General features: G+C 40.1%; 1 protein-coding gene across 1 annotated transcript; it reads right to left on the reverse strand.

Annotated features, from left to right (window-relative positions):
• Positions 1 to 6,424: 6,424 nt before the first annotated feature.
• Positions 6,425 to 18,612, reverse strand: LOC130737935 (probable protein S-acyltransferase 7). Its single transcript, XM_057589808.1, has 5 exons — positions 18,261 to 18,612; positions 17,084 to 17,266; positions 8,635 to 8,931; positions 7,296 to 7,529; positions 6,425 to 7,207 (listed from the first exon to the last, which is right to left on the reverse strand). Exons 1-5 carry the CDS (start codon positions 18,345 to 18,347, stop codon positions 6,707 to 6,709), a joined length of 1,302 nt encoding a protein of 433 aa, XP_057445791.1. The 5' UTR covers positions 18,348 to 18,612; the 3' UTR covers positions 6,425 to 6,706.
• Positions 18,613 to 19,109: the final 497 nt, after the last annotated feature.

Below are 19,109 nucleotides of genomic sequence, written 5' to 3' on the forward strand. Positions count from 1 at the left end.
CTCATGCTATGGCATGCAACCCGATGGTATGAAACAAAAGCTAAAAGTGAACCTCAATTAAAACCAATGATTTGCAATACATTCATATATGAGCGCACAACACATTGAATAGCAAACATGAATATTTTTTTTGGTTATTAGGTTATTGTTGAGGGAATTTCAATGCAGAATTTAGTGAATATAGAGGGATGCAAAACATTCCTATGGAACTCATGATATATATCGCTCTGGAACTCATCATATATATCGCAACTGCTAATATTTGTGGGTTTTATGATTTAAATAGGTTGAATTTGAAATTAGGGTTGCGTTGTTGCCATTCTAAAATCTTCTTGAAATATTAAAAAGGTGTTGGTCCAATAGTAGGCAGGTTAAATCCTCGTAAGAATGAGGTAACAAGAGCGAATCTCTGGAAAATCATTTATTTTGGAGAGACCGCATCTTTTTTTTTTGTGAATGGGCGGGGCTAGGCCCTGAAAAGAAAAGAAAACGGAAAAAGATGCAAAGCAACTACTCCTTCACAACGGAGGTTCCAGTTGCATCAGCGAACAACAAAGGCTCTAACTCCAAGGAAGGCTCTTGGATGATTGCGAAGGCAAGATCCTGTTGCGCGCCAGCTTTAGCAAGCATTTCCTTCACGCAAGGTATGCCGCAAGTGCACTTCACACCCACGCTCCAAGAGGTCACGAATGTTCCCAATCAAAGAAGCATACCAATGATGAGGAGGAGGAGCACATTGCAAAAAATAACTGCAGAAGCAGAATCCGAATAACAAACAACCTTGCGATAGCCTCGGGTCCAAGCAAGGCTCAAGCCCTGCAAAATTCCAAGCAGCTCCATATGTAGGATGTTAGAGTCACCACCGTATCCACGAAAACTCAGAAGCCAAGACCCGCATCTATATCCCAATCAGAATAACACTTACAAAAGACAAAAAAAAATATTTATTGTGTTATAAGTTAGCTCCAGATACTAATAATTTAGTTAATAGTCATCATGTGAACGTACATCACTCAAGATAGGAGTGTGGTTGGTTCCTCAAACACCGCACCAAGGTCACCCCACCGCTCTCTCCAAAATCCATCTCTTCAACAAGATAAACGACCCTGACGCCACCGCCATGCCACCGCCCTCTCCCTCACCCTCAGCACCCTTCAACATCTTGAAGCGCGGTTGGTTCCTCAAACACCGCACCAAGGTCACAGCCATCCTCATACATCACGCGATTTGTTCCTCAAACATCGCACCAACTTCACCACACCGCTCTCGATTCCATTAAGTAACCACCTCTCTCTTCTTCCTTTGCCCCCTTCAATTTAATTCAATTCAACGACTCTGCGTTTTGTGCTTGTAGGTCTGTGATTCATGGCAGGAACATTTGAGTGCTTTTTACACTCCGATCATTAGAGTGTAATGAAGGTTAGTGTTGATAATGGTTTCCAATTCATATGCTTGGTTAGAAAGGGAATGATTAATTGAGGTCCCTGAATGTGTCAACCGCCTTCAAGTTGGTCCCTAAACTTCTAAAATGCATCTTGCGGTCCCTGAATGTGTCAAAAGACATTCAAATTAGTTCCAGACGTTAAAAATAGAAACGGCGTTAACGATTTTATTTTTATAATTTTTTGTTGCTTAACTGGACTGCTGACGTGGAAATTGAATGTTGGAAAAAACATGTGGACGTCAAATTAGTCCCTAAATGTGACAAACTAATCCCCAATGTAAAAAAAAAAAACTATCATAACTTCTCATCTTCATCCCTAATCATTTTCAACCTCTATTATCTTCTTTTCCATCTTCAAGTTCAAAGTTTAAACTTGAAAACCCAGAAAAATTTCTAATTTTTGAAGAAAAAAAATTAGAAATGACTCATCTGATGATTTTCCTCAAATGTAGATTTTCCTCAAACTCAAACCTCATTCTCACTTTATCTGATGATTTCTTCACTACATTTTTAAGATTTGCAATGACTCCATCAATCTTGACATTCAGCTACCAAATCAACCCAGAAATTGATTTTTTTTGCTAAGACATTCAAATCCGAGATGAAGAAAAAAGTTAATTAATCAATTAATCCAAACATATTATTTTCCTTGCACACATCAAGAGCAATTTTATTTTATTTTTTTAAACGTAAAAACTAAATTAATCACCGACAAGGCTGAGATGATGATGTTCATACAGAGACAACTATAGATACAACTTAAGAATAAAGGATGTAAGTCAGCCAATTGGTCAAATGAACTAGAGGCCTTTGGAATTTGCTCAATCCAAACAAAGAAGGCTCTTTAATCACCCATTTTAAACCTGAAATAAAAAAAAATTAACTTGTTGAAGGGATATGATGTAAACAGAGACCCAAAATGCTACAAACTAAAAATTTCTTTTTTTTTATTAGTTTCTGGTGTTAATTTAAAACCCCAACACAGTGGAGTAGGGCTGAGCATCGGGCGGGTTCGGGTGGGCTCGGGTGGCACACACCGGGTTTGGACGGGTTTGAACCAGACATATATCAAACTGTTACCGACCGTGGAAGCCTCGGATATCTCGGGTGCGGGTTGAATCGATGAGCGGGTTATGCGGGTCGGTTAGTACGGGTACACCATTCTTCTCCTTCTTCCCCCTTCCTCTTCCTGGCCACATCTATTCTTCCCTTCACGACTCTATTTCCACACTTGCCTCGTCTAGGAAACACCATTGTTAAGCATCTTAGAATGAAAAAATCTTGCAAAGATGAGATCTTTACGATCTCTAGTGGTGATAACACTGCACGACCGCCGCGACATGAAACACAAGCTCTTATAAAGCTTTGTGAACATGGGTGGCTGTGCAAGAAGAACGGTGGTCGGACGTGGAGGTTTCTGCTGCGAACGGTGGTGGTTTATGAGCAAGTGGGTACTTGGGCTGGTTTGTGGGAGAGAAGAGGTGATGGTTGTGGTAGCTTCGGATGATGAGAATTGAGAAGGAGGTTGTGGGTACTTGGGCTGGTGTGTGAAGAAGACAAGAGTTTGTTTATTTTATCATACCTCTTTATTTCTTTGCAAAGTCACGTGAAAGGCTAGTATGACAAAAAGTTGAAGCTATGTGTAGCTTGCTGGCTTGTGGCAGAAAAAAGTTGATGGCTCTCAAGCCTCATCAGTCATCACAGTATCACACTGATCAATGGTCATAGTCCCAGCCTAGTGTGACAGTCATAATAAAGCTGGCACATCACGTGTAAATAAAATAATTGATACCTCGGGTCGGTTCGAGTTTCGACGATTTTTAAATATTCAACCCGAACCCGACCGTTTTTACCCATCTGGAACCATAGCAGCTTAACCCGATCTGATACATCCGACCCGACCCGCCCGTTAATGTTGTTTTGGACTCGGTTAAGTCGGGTTTGGGTCGGGTCAAATAATCATGCTCAGCCCTACAGTGGAGTATCATGCAATAAGGGGGAAAGTTCGTACATTTAGAGGCATTTCCAAACCCAGACCTCTGTCTTTGAAAATAGCAGAGAAGAGGAGTGGGCATCGGGCGGCGTGGACGACTTTCTCGTCCGTCTTAGCGGCGGCGGTGAGGTGTTTCTCACGGAGGACGACGGTGTTTATCTGGTGATCTCAACTCCACCTTCGTCCTCCTCTACCAACCCAAATCTCCTTCCTAAACCCCAACTTTTTTATCTTCAGGATCTCTGTTCCAGAAAGAATTTAACCCAGAACCCATAAAAATTGAATCCAGAACCCATGTTCCCCTCCGATTTCTGACTCATAACCCATATAAATTGAACCCAGAAGGCCAGAACCTATAAAAATTGAACCCATAACCCATTTCCCCCAACAACAACTTCATCCAGATCTGCAAGCAAGGGTCGGGGAGGGGGGGGTGGCACGTGAGGGTTTTAGACCTGATGTTGATGTTGAATACGGTGGTGGGGGGTTCTTCATGGGTTGGATTTGATTTGGGGAATGAGGATCTCACATGGGGTTGTTGTTGGTTCTTCAGATACTTCTGGATTTGTGGGTTTTGGGTGAGATGATGAAGATTGAAGACTAATTTAGGGTTAGAGTTTTTTTATTTATTTAACTATTTTATTTTATTATTTTTTGGGTTAAATGCCACATAAGCCTTAACCTTGACAAACAAAAAATCCATGTTAGCATTCCGTTACGTTCGTCAACAATTTTAACCCCAGGACTAATTTGAATGTCTTTTGATACATTCAGGGATCGCAGGATGCATTTTAGAAGTTTAGGGACTAATTTGAAGGCGGTTGACACATTCAGGGACCAACTTGGTTATTTACCCGATTAATTGATGAGAAATGTGCATCATTTTGCTTATACAGTTTAGATGTGATAGCTAATCTCTTACAGCAAAATCAAAGCTTGCAAACTATGGTAATTGATGTAAGATTTATGCCTTGTCTCCACTGTGAAATATAATTGATTTGTCTTGTACACTTTTTTAGTTATTCATTTTTTCAATCGTATTTACAAGAGGAGATTTTGTATTAATATTTATTAATTTGCTGTCAAGCCTCCAGAGATATAGCAAGTTTGCACCTGCAGATCATAGCAGCAAGACTTGCTTCCTCTTCCAAAGGATATCATCTAGCATTTTGTAAAGAAATTAATTTCATTGCAACAAATGTATCAATCTGATTCATTAAAGACAAACAAAAATTGATGGTCTGTGCAACAAAGTGAATTTTAACATAGGTAAGAGCAAAAATACACCTTAAAGGTGGTTGGGGGATGTCCTAGCCACACTTACGATCTACAATTGATTGAAGCAACAGGAAAAGAGCAAAGGGATTGAGGTTAGAATTATATACATGGTCTGCAAAGCGATGGAACGTGTTTACGTGATAGACAAGAGTAAAACCTATATTTTATTGTACCAAGCGTTTAGGAGCAAAACGTTAACATCTGTTAGTTTGAGGTTTAGAATATTTTAATGACATGAAATTAAATAATTAGGTGGCAGTTTTTTATTGGAAAACTGGATATGGAGGTAAGACACTTGAGGTAAGATTTTCCTATCAAGTGTCATTCTCTCAAGTCAATGTTGTTTGAAGAGATCAGGTCACCGAGGTGTTTAGATCAGTCTTCTGCTACATATGGAAGGCTAGGTGCAGCTTTTGTGTTCAGTAATAATGATTCTTGTCTGAGTTCTATTTGGGCTGCTGGCTACTACAAAGCAGTTGCTTCTCAAGAAGCAGCAAGGAGCAATCATTGGAACATGCTTGAGTTCTTCTTGTTCCCCTCAGTATGTAATAATTGAAAGTGGTTCACTACTCGCAGCCAAGTTCATCCAAGATGGTGATCCTCTTTAGCACCTTGTTGCTCTATGGTGGTAGTCTGTATCCGGGAGTGGCTTACAAAGGAGTGGAGTGTCCGTGCTTCCATATAATTCGTGAAGCAAATCAAGTAGTTGATGAGAGTTGGATTTGCCACCCCAACCATTAAATTTCACACCCCTTATTTTCGGATTTTCAAGTTCCGAATTATTTCGAAATCTTAGATTCCGAAATTAATTCGTGATTTGTAGTGCAAAATACATGTAACACCTCACTTTTGAGTGAAAAAATGCTTCGGAAACCTTATTTCCGAAATATTTCGGAAACTAAGTTTCCGTAAGTAGGGTGGCATTTCTAATTAATGGGGTGCCAAATCTAATGATCATCTTGTAGTTGATCCTTTAGTGGGAATGTCGCATGAGTTGTAGTTTGGTATAAATGTATTAGAAATTAGAATCACCAACAAGTAGTTGTTGTGTGCTAATGAGTAATGATTGTATGAGGACTTCTTTCCCTGCCAATTCATCTGTAGTTGTTTTGAGCCTTTTGGCCCTCCAGTTAAAAAAGAAAAAAGAGCAAGGTCAAGATCCCAATTTCCCTAGCTCCAAGCATTTGCGTCGTGGGTACCCACAACACTACTCCATATTGACGGCTATCCACCAAGATTGATATCCTATGTGCCACCAAGATTAATATCCTATGTGTATTTTGGATGCCTAAAAAGAAAATAGTATATATATCAAAAAAATTCAACAATAACCTATTTTGAAGTTTTTTACATATTCTGGAATATGGCATTGTAGAGTTTTGCTGGTTTGCCATTTTGAAGTTGACATGAGATTAGGAGATTTCACTATGGAGTAACTTTAAAAGGCTAAGTAAACAATTATAATATTGATTGAAAAATAAATCAATGGCTGAGATGACCATATACTTGCACATGTTAACAATTAATTTCAAATCTCAACCATTAATTTCCCAATCAAGAGTTTGCCATTGCTTATTCTACATGAGTTCATCATCATTACTACTTTCAAGTTTCAAATGTCCAAGGCACATAACTTCCATGACTATTGCATCGTGGAAAGGCTACCAATGCTTCGAGCTAAGACACTACCACTCCGTGTGAGAGAGATATCAGTAACTACTTTAACAGATGCAAAGAATAGTTAATAATTAAGCGTGATACAACACCAGGCAAAGGAAACCTCAATTGGAACACCACAACAATTACTTCCTAGAAGCAGAACGGCTAAAACAACAGTAGTAAACACACCCTGCAAAGCCTTCATCCCCGACATTGCTAAAACAATTAATTTTGCTATAGATTTCTCACATGAGAAATGTAATATCTTAAAATTAGTGCCAATAAAATACTTTACCAGGTTAATTCATTTCAGTGGCTGTGTATCTTTGTTCTTAGTGACCAAGACTGCTGCTACCTCCACCGACGCGATTCGAATCACCAGACCTTTCAGCCAAAGCAAGAACATCAGGAGACAATTCCCAGTTTCCACTTTTTCTTCCCCAGCTAGACCTCCTTGGATGTATTCCAGCACCATCACCCCGGCCATCTACTGTCGTCCTGATTTCTGGAGACAGTTCACCAAACTCCCCATCCTTAACAGCCGGCCGACCGGTTAACTCGCCTTCAGAGTGATCAATGCCACTACCTATGTCACCCCACACTGTTTTCCTGCCCATCTCTATGTCCTCCATGCCTTTTCCCATACTTGGACTCATAAAGCCTCCACCCGCTGATCGAGCAGGTAATACTGGCTCCAATGATACCTTTGCCCTGAAATTGTTCTTTGATTGGGGTATTCTGGCACAGAATATCTCCTTGAAATTATTGAATACTCCTTTGTTATATGGGTTAGCCCGCCGATCATATCGGTATCTAAAGTTCTCATATGTAGTCTGCAAGTAAAATGGGCACATAAAGTTGTAAATTCATTAGGACAGAAAGCTTATATTTAAAACATAAGATCTGAAAAGAAGTAATTACCTGATTTGTACTTATCAGATATAAATGAAAGCCAGTGAGGCCACCAACAAACCACATTGATATGAAGGTGTAAATTATTAAAACTATGGAGGCTGGAGTTTTGATCATTGCCTTCCAAATTGTTGTCTCCTCTGACTCCATAATTCTTCTAATATAGACCCAGCACAATGCGAAAACATATATACAAAGTAGCGTAGTTGAGAAGACAAACATGAAGAAGAAGCGATAATTACGCTGCATAACAATTGTGCACACATTCAGATACATAACATATTCAAGGATGACATGTAGCAAATGACAATTAAAAGTCATCACACCAGATATGCATATACAATTGAAAGGGGATAAAAGGCTGATGAAAAATCCTCAAATGGAAAATTTCCATATGGGAAAGAATACTTCAATTGAAGCTCTTGTATCAATGACTTGACACCCAAGTAACCATAACAACTTTTTATATCATGTCTGGATTCAGTTCAACCTAAAATCTGAGTTTTCCCTACGAAGTGAAGAGTTCCAATAGAAAGAAATGTTTTTTGGTTCATTGGAACATAATTGGGTAGCATATCTCCTTATAGTAATTAATTGGAAAGTAATTGGTTCAAACCCCAAATACACCTCCACCTAGAGAGAGATGGAAATAGAAAAGAGAGAAATGATAGATAAGATAGATGATGAGATAGGAAAACAAAAGAGAGATAGGAAGAGAAAGTGGGTGAAAATGGGCTGGAAGAGTAACTTGGGTGTGAATTTATCATAAACCTAATTAATTGCACCCCACATCCCAAAAAGATTTAACATGTGATTTCCAAGATGGAACTCAGAAATTTCTCATGCATTCACTATAAAGCATTTGTTAACCCATATGAACATATTCTTCAAGTTCAAAAAACTATCAAGGATGTGCTAGAAAGGAATATTTTCCAAACAGAGTTCACCGTAAAGGACATTATACACACATTAATCTTCATTTATGAGCTGGTTTTCTCTAGAACATCACATTAATGTGTGTTGCAAACTGAAACAAACATGAAAGTAAAATTATTATTCATGATGAGTTTTTTATTTGACTCAATGAGCCTAAACAATCTTTTGGAAATAAGTGTTGATAATTAACAAATTTCTGAAGCAAGCTAGTTTTTCCAGCAAAGACCATGCAAAAAACATTGAACCATTTCACATGTTCCAAGCTGATAGAGTTTACTCATTTCTTCCGCTTTCCCAACTAACAGAACCTACTCACCCATATACCATACAAATCTTTCTGCCTATCATACAACATTCTGTAGATTACATCCACAATTACAAATCAACTTGGTAAAAAAAAGGTCCAACTTACCAGCCCAATGCACTGACCAACCCACGGGCAATGGTGATCAAACCTTTCTACACAGTTATTACAAATTGAGCAGTGAGAGCAACGGGGAGGCCTGTAGAGCATGCAAGTATCACAATACTTGACCTTGACAGTAATCCCATTGACATCAACCTCCTTAATGCGAGGTATCCGCAATGGAGGAGTTTGACCAGCCCCAACATCAAGACTACCTTCAAAACCTTCGGGCTCTGGAGGATGTGCATTGCGTGGAATTATGCCAGGGTCTCGGCCAGACGTTAACAAGAGAAGAACTAACACCTGAAAAACAATAACTGTAGCATCAGCATACAATTGGAATTAGGAAAGAAAGTACTTTAACACTCATAGTACAGAAAATTACCACTTTCATCCCAAAAATTGGTGCATTACTACCTTCCCTTATGACGAAAGAGCCCAAATAATGATTAACCAGAATATCAACTTCAATGGACTATAGTTTAATGGCTTGGCCTATAGTTTCTAGGTCTCCCCTCTAGCGCTAACTGGTAAAGTAGTGAACTACATTCCATCTAATCTACTCTCTTTACTGAGACTTCTGCAAGTCCTCTCCTTGCATGCATAAATCACATAAGATAAGGTTCTACCATCATTCTCTAGAATACATTTTCCTAACTCTATCTTGTGTTGACTTATCAATAAATAAATTCTCATATTAGTAACACTGAGCTTATTTCCTTATTGCCCCTATATGACCGACATTCGTTAATGATTCCAATATAACTTATTTGGTCTTTTAGTTGTGCAGTAAAATCTTCTCTCAAGCTTTAGTGGTATTTTTCTATTGCAAATAAAACCTGATTACCTGAATCACTTCTCCATTTTATCAACCCAGCTTGACATATTTGGTGTAATTTCTTGTTTGTTGATACAACCCCACACACATAACTATGGTATTTTCTAGGAGGAAATGGTGAGAAGCAGGGGGTAGCTTATGATTGAATCAATGAGGAAATCATGACGAATATTCACACTGATATCCTGCATCATAACAGAATGGTCTAATGGAAAAATGAAAATGAGTGAAGGGGCCAGGGGGAACTCAATTGTGAGGAGAGTGCAAGAGGTAGTGGGAATCAGAAAGAATGTTAGGAAAGATTTGAGTAGGTTTCGGAGCAGGACCATCAAAGTAACTGTTGTATTTCATCTTTCTCTACCATACATTCATTTTGATGAATTTGTACATCCATCTTGGACAGCTTATACATCAATAATACAGATTCAGTTTCATATATCTAACATAAGTACTTCTATATTCTGACTCTTACATATTCCAAGAATAAAGAGAAAACCTTTCTCGAGCCCTACAGAAACCTAGAGCTCCCACTGAAGTCCAGTCCTTGACTTAAAAGCACCCAAAGTGGGGCTTTGCCCCTCCAAATAACGAAAAAGAAAAGCACCCAAGTGAAATTGCTGCAAGTGGTTAATTGCAGATAGGAGAAGGTATACCAAATAAAGCATTGTCTCATAATAAATGTGAGGTGTGCTGTTCTAGCTTCTAATTCATAAACAACTGTACATTCTCAAAACCCAGCAAATCATATGCAGAAGGATTTTTTGTGTTTGGTGAACCTTTGAACCTAATAGATAACTGAAGAAACATAATGTTTTACTTTTATCCAATTTTCCAGTTAAAATTTTCTGTAAAAACTGAGATTATGTTAATCAAGGACTGCAATGATACTAACAGCACTTACTCCCTTCACCTACTTCTTTTTGGCTCAATTACTGCCTGCCCTCATGCTTCCTACCTTCCCTCCGATATTCTCATTCCCAAACCCAAATTCCCTACTCCCACTACTCCATGACAGCTAAGCATTTAGTCATGGCTCCAGATTATCAACATGAATATTCCTCTTCATTTACAGTCTTCCCTCCTTAGGCAAATGTGTTGACCTTCTACTTCCCACCATCATTCTTGTAGGACACACCTAACTACAGGGATGTTTCAACCTCATTGCTTGGAGTAGTTTATCTCAATTAAGTTGAAAGGTTTGACAAAAGCAAGATCAATAAAGATTTATGACTGTGTCCTATGTGAGCAGATATTTGGTGTCTTTAGCTAGAACATATACTTAGATACTTAAGGGAAATTCGTCATCTTACATTATGTTTGTTTGAAGAGAGTTTGAAGAGAGAGAGTTTGAGAAGAGAGAGTTAGAAGGGAGATGAGGTTGGTAACTTTGTTTGGTAGAGGATGAGAGAGATGAGAGAGATGGACAAGAGAGAGATATCAACTTTTTAAAATCTCTTCAACTGAAGAGAGATAGTGAGAACTTGTCACATCAACTCTCACTTCACTATTTTATCCCTCTATCATTATACCACTAATTTATATATATTTAAATATTTTTGGTAAAACTGTCATTTCCTACAAAAGTAATCTTCTCTCTTTCCATTCTCTACACAACCAAGCGAGAGGAAAGAGTGTCCACGTCATTCTTTTCTCTTCTTTCTCACTTCTCTTCCTATCATAACAAAATATGTACTCTATTTCTCACCTTTTTCTCTCTACTCATCTTCTCTCTTCTCTATCTCTCTTCTAAACCAAACAAAGCTTAATGCTTGATTGATATAGAATAAATTGTATTCATGGCATCTCTTTTCCCCCAGACACTGTTTTCCAGAAAACCTTCCATACATCCAAGCAGCAGAAGGATTGTGATAGAGACTCGAACACAAAAGGGGAAATGGGCTTAGGAAAGCCCAAGGTGTGGAAAGTTTATGAAAGAAAGAAAGGGAAAGGTGCTGAGGTGTCTCAGGCAAAATGGAGAGGAGGGAGTTAGTTAGTAAGTTAGTATATAGAGTAGTGAGGTGTGGGGTGAGAGGGAGGGATGAGAATCAAATTCGGTTATAGGAGAGAGAAAGAGGAATCTTTCTAGGAAGAGAGCCATTAGAGCTTCTCTGGGTTGTTAGAGCTTTCTCTAACAATACACCATCTATCTTTTTCTATTCCTGTATTACTCCTTACCTTCATCAATATAATTCTCATTTCAGTATTAATCTTCTCTGTTCTTCACTTGCACAATTTACATACCTATCAATTGGTCCGACCTGCCGGATCAATACACCCCCAGAAAACCAGTGTAGTAGATGCCACCCAAGATGGTTGATCGTATGGAAGCTCTGGAGACACAGATGGGCACCGTGACTGACACGTTGCAGGAACTCGCGCTCCAGCTGCAGCAGCAGAGCATGTTTCTGAAGGAGTTGAGCAATCAGATGGGAAAGAAAGTGGTCCACGAAGGGGAAACCTCGACGGGTGACTCCAGTTCCGGCGAATCGCGTCTCGCCGGGAAGAAGGTCAAGCTGCCCGTGTTTGAGGGAGACGATCCTGTAGCTTGGATCACGAGAGCGGAGATCTATTTCGATGTGCAAGGCACCCCCGATGAGCTTCGCGTGAAGCTCGCACGCTTGAGTATGGAAGGATCTACCATCCATTGGTTCAATCTGTTGAGGGAAACAGAGGATGAGCTTTCCTGGGAAAAGCTCAAACGAGCGTTGATTGCACGCTATGGAGGACGACGATTGGAGAATCCTTTCGAGGAGTTATCGACGCTAAGGCAACGCGGCAGCGTGGAGGAGTTCGTGGAAGCCTTTGAGTTGCTCTCCTCACAGGTAGGACGATTGCCGGAGGATCAGTATCTGGGGTATTTCATGAGTGGGTTGAAACCACCGATTCGACGGCGGGTGCGTACCTTGAATCCCAGCACTCGCATGGAGATGATGCGAATTGCGAAAGATGTTGAAGACGAGCTTAAGGAAGAAGACGAAGAAGAGGGAAAGCGGGTGATAAGAAAAGGCGGGTACGAACGCTCGGGTCAAGGCGATTGGGCCGGGTCAGCCTCAAATAGGAGTGGGCTGTTCAATAGAGATGTAACCCGTTTTACCAAGGCCAGCGGGTCAAACCAAACCCGATCCCGGAGTTCTGTTGGATCCCACGCACACTCATCTTCATCGCTGGGCTCAACGGCGAGAAAGGGTGACAACGACCACCGTGCAGGCTCGACGGAGCGTTGGAAAGGGGTCAGGAGTTTCCAGGTTGACGAAATCGCAGAGCGAAGGGCCAAGGGACTCTGTTTTAAATGTGGGGGCAAATACCACCCCACTTTGCACAAGTGCCCGGAGCGCGCGATGAGAGTTCTCATCCTGGGAGAGGGAGAGACCATGAATGAGGAGGGGGAAATCGTGATGCTGGAACAGGAAGTAGAGGAGGTCGAAGAAGAAGAAGCTGTAGAATGCAAAGCTATGGGAGTTCTGGGTTGTTTGGGGGATCACCAGACAATGAAGTTAGCTGGCCAAGTGGGCAATGTGGAACTTCTCATCCTTGTTGACAGTGGCGCGAGCCACAACTTCATTGACCCAAAGATCACCTCTGCTCTGGGACTTACCATCACCCCGATCACCACAAGGAGCATTAAACTTGGAGATGGCCATAAGGTGATAACCAGGGGAGTTTGTAAGGGAATCAAAGCCAAAGTGGGGAACATTGAGATTACCATTGATGCACTGGTGCTGGACTTAGGAGGGCTGGATCTGGTCTTGGGAGTGTCCTGGCTCAGTACACTTGGGAAAGTCATCATGGATTGGAAGCACTTGACTATGCAGTTTGTGCAAGGGGAACATGTGGTGAAATTGCAGGGAATGAAGGGTAGAAGCAGCTATCAGAGCAACCTGCACTTTTTTTTGAGTGACACTCAAGGCAGAAACCTTGGGGAAGGATGGTGGCCTCAATTCCAAGCTACAGAAGCAACCAAGGAACACCATGACATACCTCAGGAACTGAGAGTTGTGCTTACAGAATTCCCAGCAGTATTCACAAAGAAAATGCAATTGCCCCCTGTCAGGTCCAAAGTACACCAGATTGTTCTTAATCCTGAGCATGGGCCAATTAATGTCAGACCCTATAGGTATCCTCATCACCAAAAGGAGGAAATTGAGAGGCAGGTGGCTGAGCTCTTGGAGGCAGGGATCATAAGACCTAGCATGAGTGCCTTCTCCAGTCCTGTCATCTTGGTAAAAAAGAAGGATAAGAGTTGGAGAATGTGTGTGGACTACAGGGCTCTGAACAAGGCTACAATCCCAGATAAGTATCCAATTCCAATTGTGGATGAATTACTTGATGAGTTGAATGGGGCAGTAATGTTCTCTAAAATTGATCTTAAATCGGGATACCACCAGATTAGAGTTCTTGAGGCAGATATCCCTAAAACTGCTTTCAGGACTCACAATGGACATTATGAGTACCTTGTCATGCCCTTTGGGCTGATGAATGCTCCTGCCACTTTTCAAGCCATCATGAATGACATTTTTAGGCCATATCTGAGGAAGTTTGTGTTGGTTTTCTTTGATGATATCTTAATTTACAGTGGGAGTTTGTTGGAACACCAAAACCACTTAAAGCTAGTCTTGACAGTGTTATCATCTAATTGTTTTGTAGCCAATCAAGCAAAATGCAAGTTTGGTTGTGCCCAAATAGATTATTTGGGTCACATTATATCTGGGAAAGGAGTGGCAGTTGACCCCGAGAAAATTAAGTGCATTGTGGAGTGGCCAGAGCCCAAGAATGTTAAGGGAGTAAGGGGATTTTTAGGGTTAACAGGCTACTACAGGAAATTTGTCAAGAATTATGGGAAGATGGCCAAACCCCTCACAGAACTGACAAAAAAAGACAATTTCACATGGGGTGAAGAGACCAAGCAAGCTTTCCACAAGTTGAAGACCGTAATGATAAGTTCCCCTGTGCTAGCTCTCCCTGATTTTGAAAAACCTTTTGAGGTTGAATGTGATGCAGCTGGGAGAGGCATTGGTGCCGTTTTGATGCAACAAAGGCAACCAATTGCTTATTATAGCAAGGCTCTATCTCCTGGGAATTTATCCAAGTCAGTTTATGAGAAAGAATTGATGGCATTGGTTCTTTGCATCCAACATTGGAGGCACTACTTGTTGGGCAAGGCTTTCATTGTCTACACAGATCACAAGAGCCTCAAACATTTCTTGCAACAAAAAATTACTTCCCCTGATCAACAATGCTGGTTGGCAAAGCTCCTTGGATATCAGTTTGAAGTGAGGTACAAACCAGGTCAGGAAAATAAGGCAGCAGATGCACTTTCTAGATGCTATGATGAGAGTGATCTCATGAGCCTGGTATCTTTTCCTCTGTGGGAAGATAGAAAGAAGCTCTTGGAGGAGATAGCCTCTGATGCTTACATCCAGAACTTGACACAGGAAGTGCAACAAAATCCCCAAGCCAAACCTGGGTTCTCAGTCCAGCAAGGGGTGCTGTTATACCAAGGCAGGCTTGTGCTCTCTCCTACATCACCTTCAATTCCATGGCTTCTGCAGGAATACCACAGCACACCTACTGGGGGTCATTCAGGGTTTCTACGAACCTACAGAAGGCTGGCTGAAACTCTATATTGGGTGGGAATGCAGAGAACAGTGAGTGATTTTGTAAGGGGTTGTGACACTTGTCAGAGGCAGAAGTATAGTGCAATTTCTCCAGGGGGTCTGCTCCAACCACTTCCTGTTCCAAATGCTATCTGGGAGGATATATCCCTTGACTTTATCACAGGGTTACCTAAATCTAAAGGCTTTGAGGCAATCTTGGTTGTAGTGGATAGGCTATCCAAGTACAGTCATTTCATCTTGCTTAAACACCCCTACACTGCTAAGTCCATTGCTGAGGTCTTTGTCAGGGAAATAGTAAGGCTCCATGGGATTCCAAACACTGTTATCAGTGATAGAGACCCAATTTTTGTGAGTCACTTCTGGTCTGAGCTATTCAAATTACAGGGTACCAAGTTGAAAATGAGCTCCTCCTACCACCCTGAGACTGATGGCCAGACAGAGGTCATAAACAGGTGCTTAGAGAGTTATTTGAGATGCTTTGCCTCTGAGCATCCGAGGACTTGGTCTTATTGGGTTCCTTGGGCTGAGTTTTGGTATAATTCTACCTTTCATTGCTCCATTGGCCAAACTCCTTTTGAGGTGGTTTATGGCAGAAAAGCACCTCCCATCATCAGGTTTCTAGCTAATGAGACCAAGGTAGCAGCTGTTGCTCTAGAATTAAGTGAGAGAGATGAGGCTTTGAAGCAACTGAGGGCACATTTACAGCGAGCACAGGAGCAGATGGTCAGTTATGCTAATAAGAAGAGAAGGGATTTGAGCTTTGACATAGGAGAATGGGTCTTCCTCAAGCTCAGGCCCCACAGGCAGCATTCTGTTGTCAAGAGAATTAATCAAAAACTAGCAGCAAGGTTCTATGGCCCTTTTCAAATTGAAGACAAAATTGGAGCTGTTGCTTACAAGCTCAAACTGCCAGCAGAATCAAGAATCCACCCTGTCTTCCATGTGTCTCTTTTAAAAAAGGCTATAGGCAATTACCAAGTCCAAGGGGAGCTGCCTACTGATTTAGATATTGGGGAAACTCCTGACTTTTATCCTGAGGAGATTCTGGGCACCAGAAGTATCAGGCAAGGTGACAGAGAGGTTCACCAAAGTTTGATTAAGTGGACCAACAGATCAGTGGATGATGTCACTTGGGAGGATAATGAGGTCTTAGTTGGTCAATTTCCAGACTTCTGCCTTGAGGACAAGGCTGTTTCTAAGGGGGAGGGAATTGATAGAGACTCGAACACAAAAGGGGAAATGGGCTTAGGAAAGCCCAAGGTGTGGAAAGTTTATGAAAGAAAGAAAGGGAAAGGTGCTGAGGTGTCTCAGGCAAAATGGAGAGGAGGGAGTTAGTTAGTAAGTTAGTATATAGAGTAGTGAGGTGTGGGGTGAGAGGGAGGGATGAGAATCAAATTCGGTTATAGGAGAGAGAAAGAGGAATCTTTCTAGGAAGAGAGCCATTAGAGCTTCTCTGGGTTGTTAGAGCTTTCTCTAACAATACACCATCTATCTTTTTCTATTCCTGTATTACTCCTTACCTTCATCAATATAATTCTCATTTCAGTATTAATCTTCTCTGTTCTTCACTTGCACAATTTACATACCTATCAGATTGCAGTAGGCTTGCATTTGTATTTGGATTGTTGGTTTAAGGAGGATGTCCGATCCTTCATTAATCTAAACAAAATGACATCAACCACAATATTTGGCTTACCCATGTATTCCATAAGATCAAAGTTGCGTTGTCACACTAGTTTGAGCATATTAACTTCATTATGGTTATGGCTAGTTTTGTTTTAGTTATCATTCAAATAAGCAGCAGAGAAAGTAAAAGGCATCAATTAAGCTATATTTCATTCGGAAACCAAATTCCAGCTTCTAACTTAACTTCAAACAAGTGTGTGTGAGTTGGAACTCTCAAGGTTATAAACAAAGTTCCATACCAATGCAGTTGAACAATGTAGGGTAAAAGGAAAAGACTGTGTTTGAGCGTATGAGAGAGAAAGAGAGAGAATCTCACATAAATCGTGAACACAACAACAACAGTCACTACACTTATCCCCAGGTGATCAGAAAAATCATCTATCAGTTTTCTGGCAACATAGACACAGAAAACTGCAACAGGAGCAACGATTAGAAAAATTGTCATGGCCAACGATCTTACATCTGGTCCAAATATGAACCTGCCTTGAAGGAAAAATTTCTGCAGGAAAGGGAATGAAAACAATTGATATGCATCTACATTATTATAAAATCACTATAACAGAAACATATTTCAAATTAAACTGTAGCTGTGTAGCAACAGTCACTAGCATTTTTTTCTTTCTTCATAAGTTCTATGAGAAAAAGAACTAATGAATAGAAATGACAAGTTTAAACTTTGAATATTTTTACCTCACAGTATAAAGAATTTATCATGATAATTTACATGTCAGTGAATATTGTCCCAAATTCAGTGACAAGCGTTCAACCAAAACTCACTATATCATTATCAACTTGTGAAACTAACCAGCAATTACTTCCTACTTCACAAATAAAGTGTTCAGTAGCCAATCTACAATTTTTGCGATAAACTCATTTTATCATTCAACTCGCACAAAATTTTAGGTTCAAATTCCTGAAAAATTAAGATTTAACGAGTGAATCTGCGAAAAATGAAGAACCAGTTACAGTAGTGTTTAAGTAACTTTATGAGTGCTATGCACCAAATTTTATAAAATAGGTTTAATCATCAGATATCACAACAGAGACGATGCCGCCTCCAGGTTGTAAGGAAGAGCGTGACATCTCTCAATTTATAAACTCCACATGGTTCACAGCAAGTACAACAATAAAGTTTTTAAGTAATGCAAAAAAAGCAACATAAAAGTTCAATGACCCATCTGTAAATTTTAGTCTAAACAAACTAAAAATAGTTGCTTCTCTTCTCTGGCCCTAAAAATAGTAGCTTCTGAAAAAGAAAGAAAAAATTTACAAAAAAAAAAAGAAAGCCCTATCATATAATCAAATCAATTTTCTATTTTACTTTTTAAGCTTGAACAAAAGAGAACAAATCAGCTTGAGAAACAGCTCTGTTAAAATCTTAAAAATTTGATTGTGTCCATAAGATCACACTCCCATTTACTAAAATGTAAGCAAAAAACATGTGAAATAACAAGTAGATAAAATTTGACAAGGAAACAAAATCCAGAACTCACATTACTACCCTTCCATGCTTGGTAAACCCTCAAATCTCCGGATCCTGTACCCGGATCCGATCGCTGGGGTGGAGGTACAACGTACATATCGTATATCACTACAGAATGAAACTTGTTTTTCACTTCCAAACCTGAAAACAGCTCATGGAATCCAAGAAAACCAGTAAAATGGGAAAGAAAATGAATGGGTAAGTTCACCGAAAAGGCATGATGAGGGTTTGGGAACAAAGCAGAGAGCTATGGAAGCAAAGTAAAGGGTTTCTTTATTCTCTTTTGTGGGAAAGGTGTGAGTGTGTGTGTGTTGTGTTGTGTTCCCTCTAGATTTGGCTATCACATTGTAGTATAATGTATGTCTGTGCTTTACAGCATGTACAAAATGATGTGGCTTTTTTTATAAGGTGGAGCGTGGAGGAAGGTGGACATGCTTTTTTGGATGAGTAGCTGCTTGTACCTTGTTACTTTGGTTACAAGTTGTAAATTCATATTACTTTTTCACTTAAAACACATATTATATATTCTTTAGTATCCTTTGTATGAATTGAATGTGTACTGTTGGATTAATAATTATTGATTATATTGATGTGATTCAATTTTCGAGATAGTTACACATCTTTCTTTGTGTTTATGTTAGCTTTAAATTTATAACCCTAATCGAAGTCGGAAAAGCTTTAAAAGCTTTAGAGTTTAGCACATAAGCACAAATGGAAAAGTTTTCGCAAAAATAATTCCTCCCCCATACTCAAAGGGTGCTCTCGGCCACATAGGTGAAAAATAGGGTTCCCGAACTTTTTTTCGATCTAATTTAATTCCTAGGTATACTTAGGTGATATCTAGGGTAGAAAAACACTC

This window comes from Lotus japonicus, chromosome 2, assembly GCF_012489685.1.
Source record: "Lotus japonicus ecotype B-129 chromosome 2, LjGifu_v1.2".
Taxonomy (NCBI): domain Eukaryota; kingdom Viridiplantae; phylum Streptophyta; class Magnoliopsida; order Fabales; family Fabaceae; genus Lotus; species Lotus japonicus.

What these genes read in the sequence shown, in the direction of transcription:
- LOC130737935 (XM_057589808.1), bottom strand. Translation starts at nt 18,347, where the DNA reads ATGTACGTTGTACCTCCACCCCAGCGATCGGATCCGGGTACAGGATCC. An exon ending in AAGCATGGAAGGGTAGTAAT is followed by an intron (nt 17,267 to 18,260) that starts GTGAGTTCTGGA and finishes CCTTTCCTGCAG; the next exon opens with AAATTTTTCCTTCAAGGCAG. An exon ending in TTGGTCAGTGCATTGGGCTG is followed by an intron (nt 7,530 to 8,634) that starts GTAAGTTGGACC and finishes ATTGTTATGCAG; the next exon opens with CGTAATTATCGCTTCTTCTT.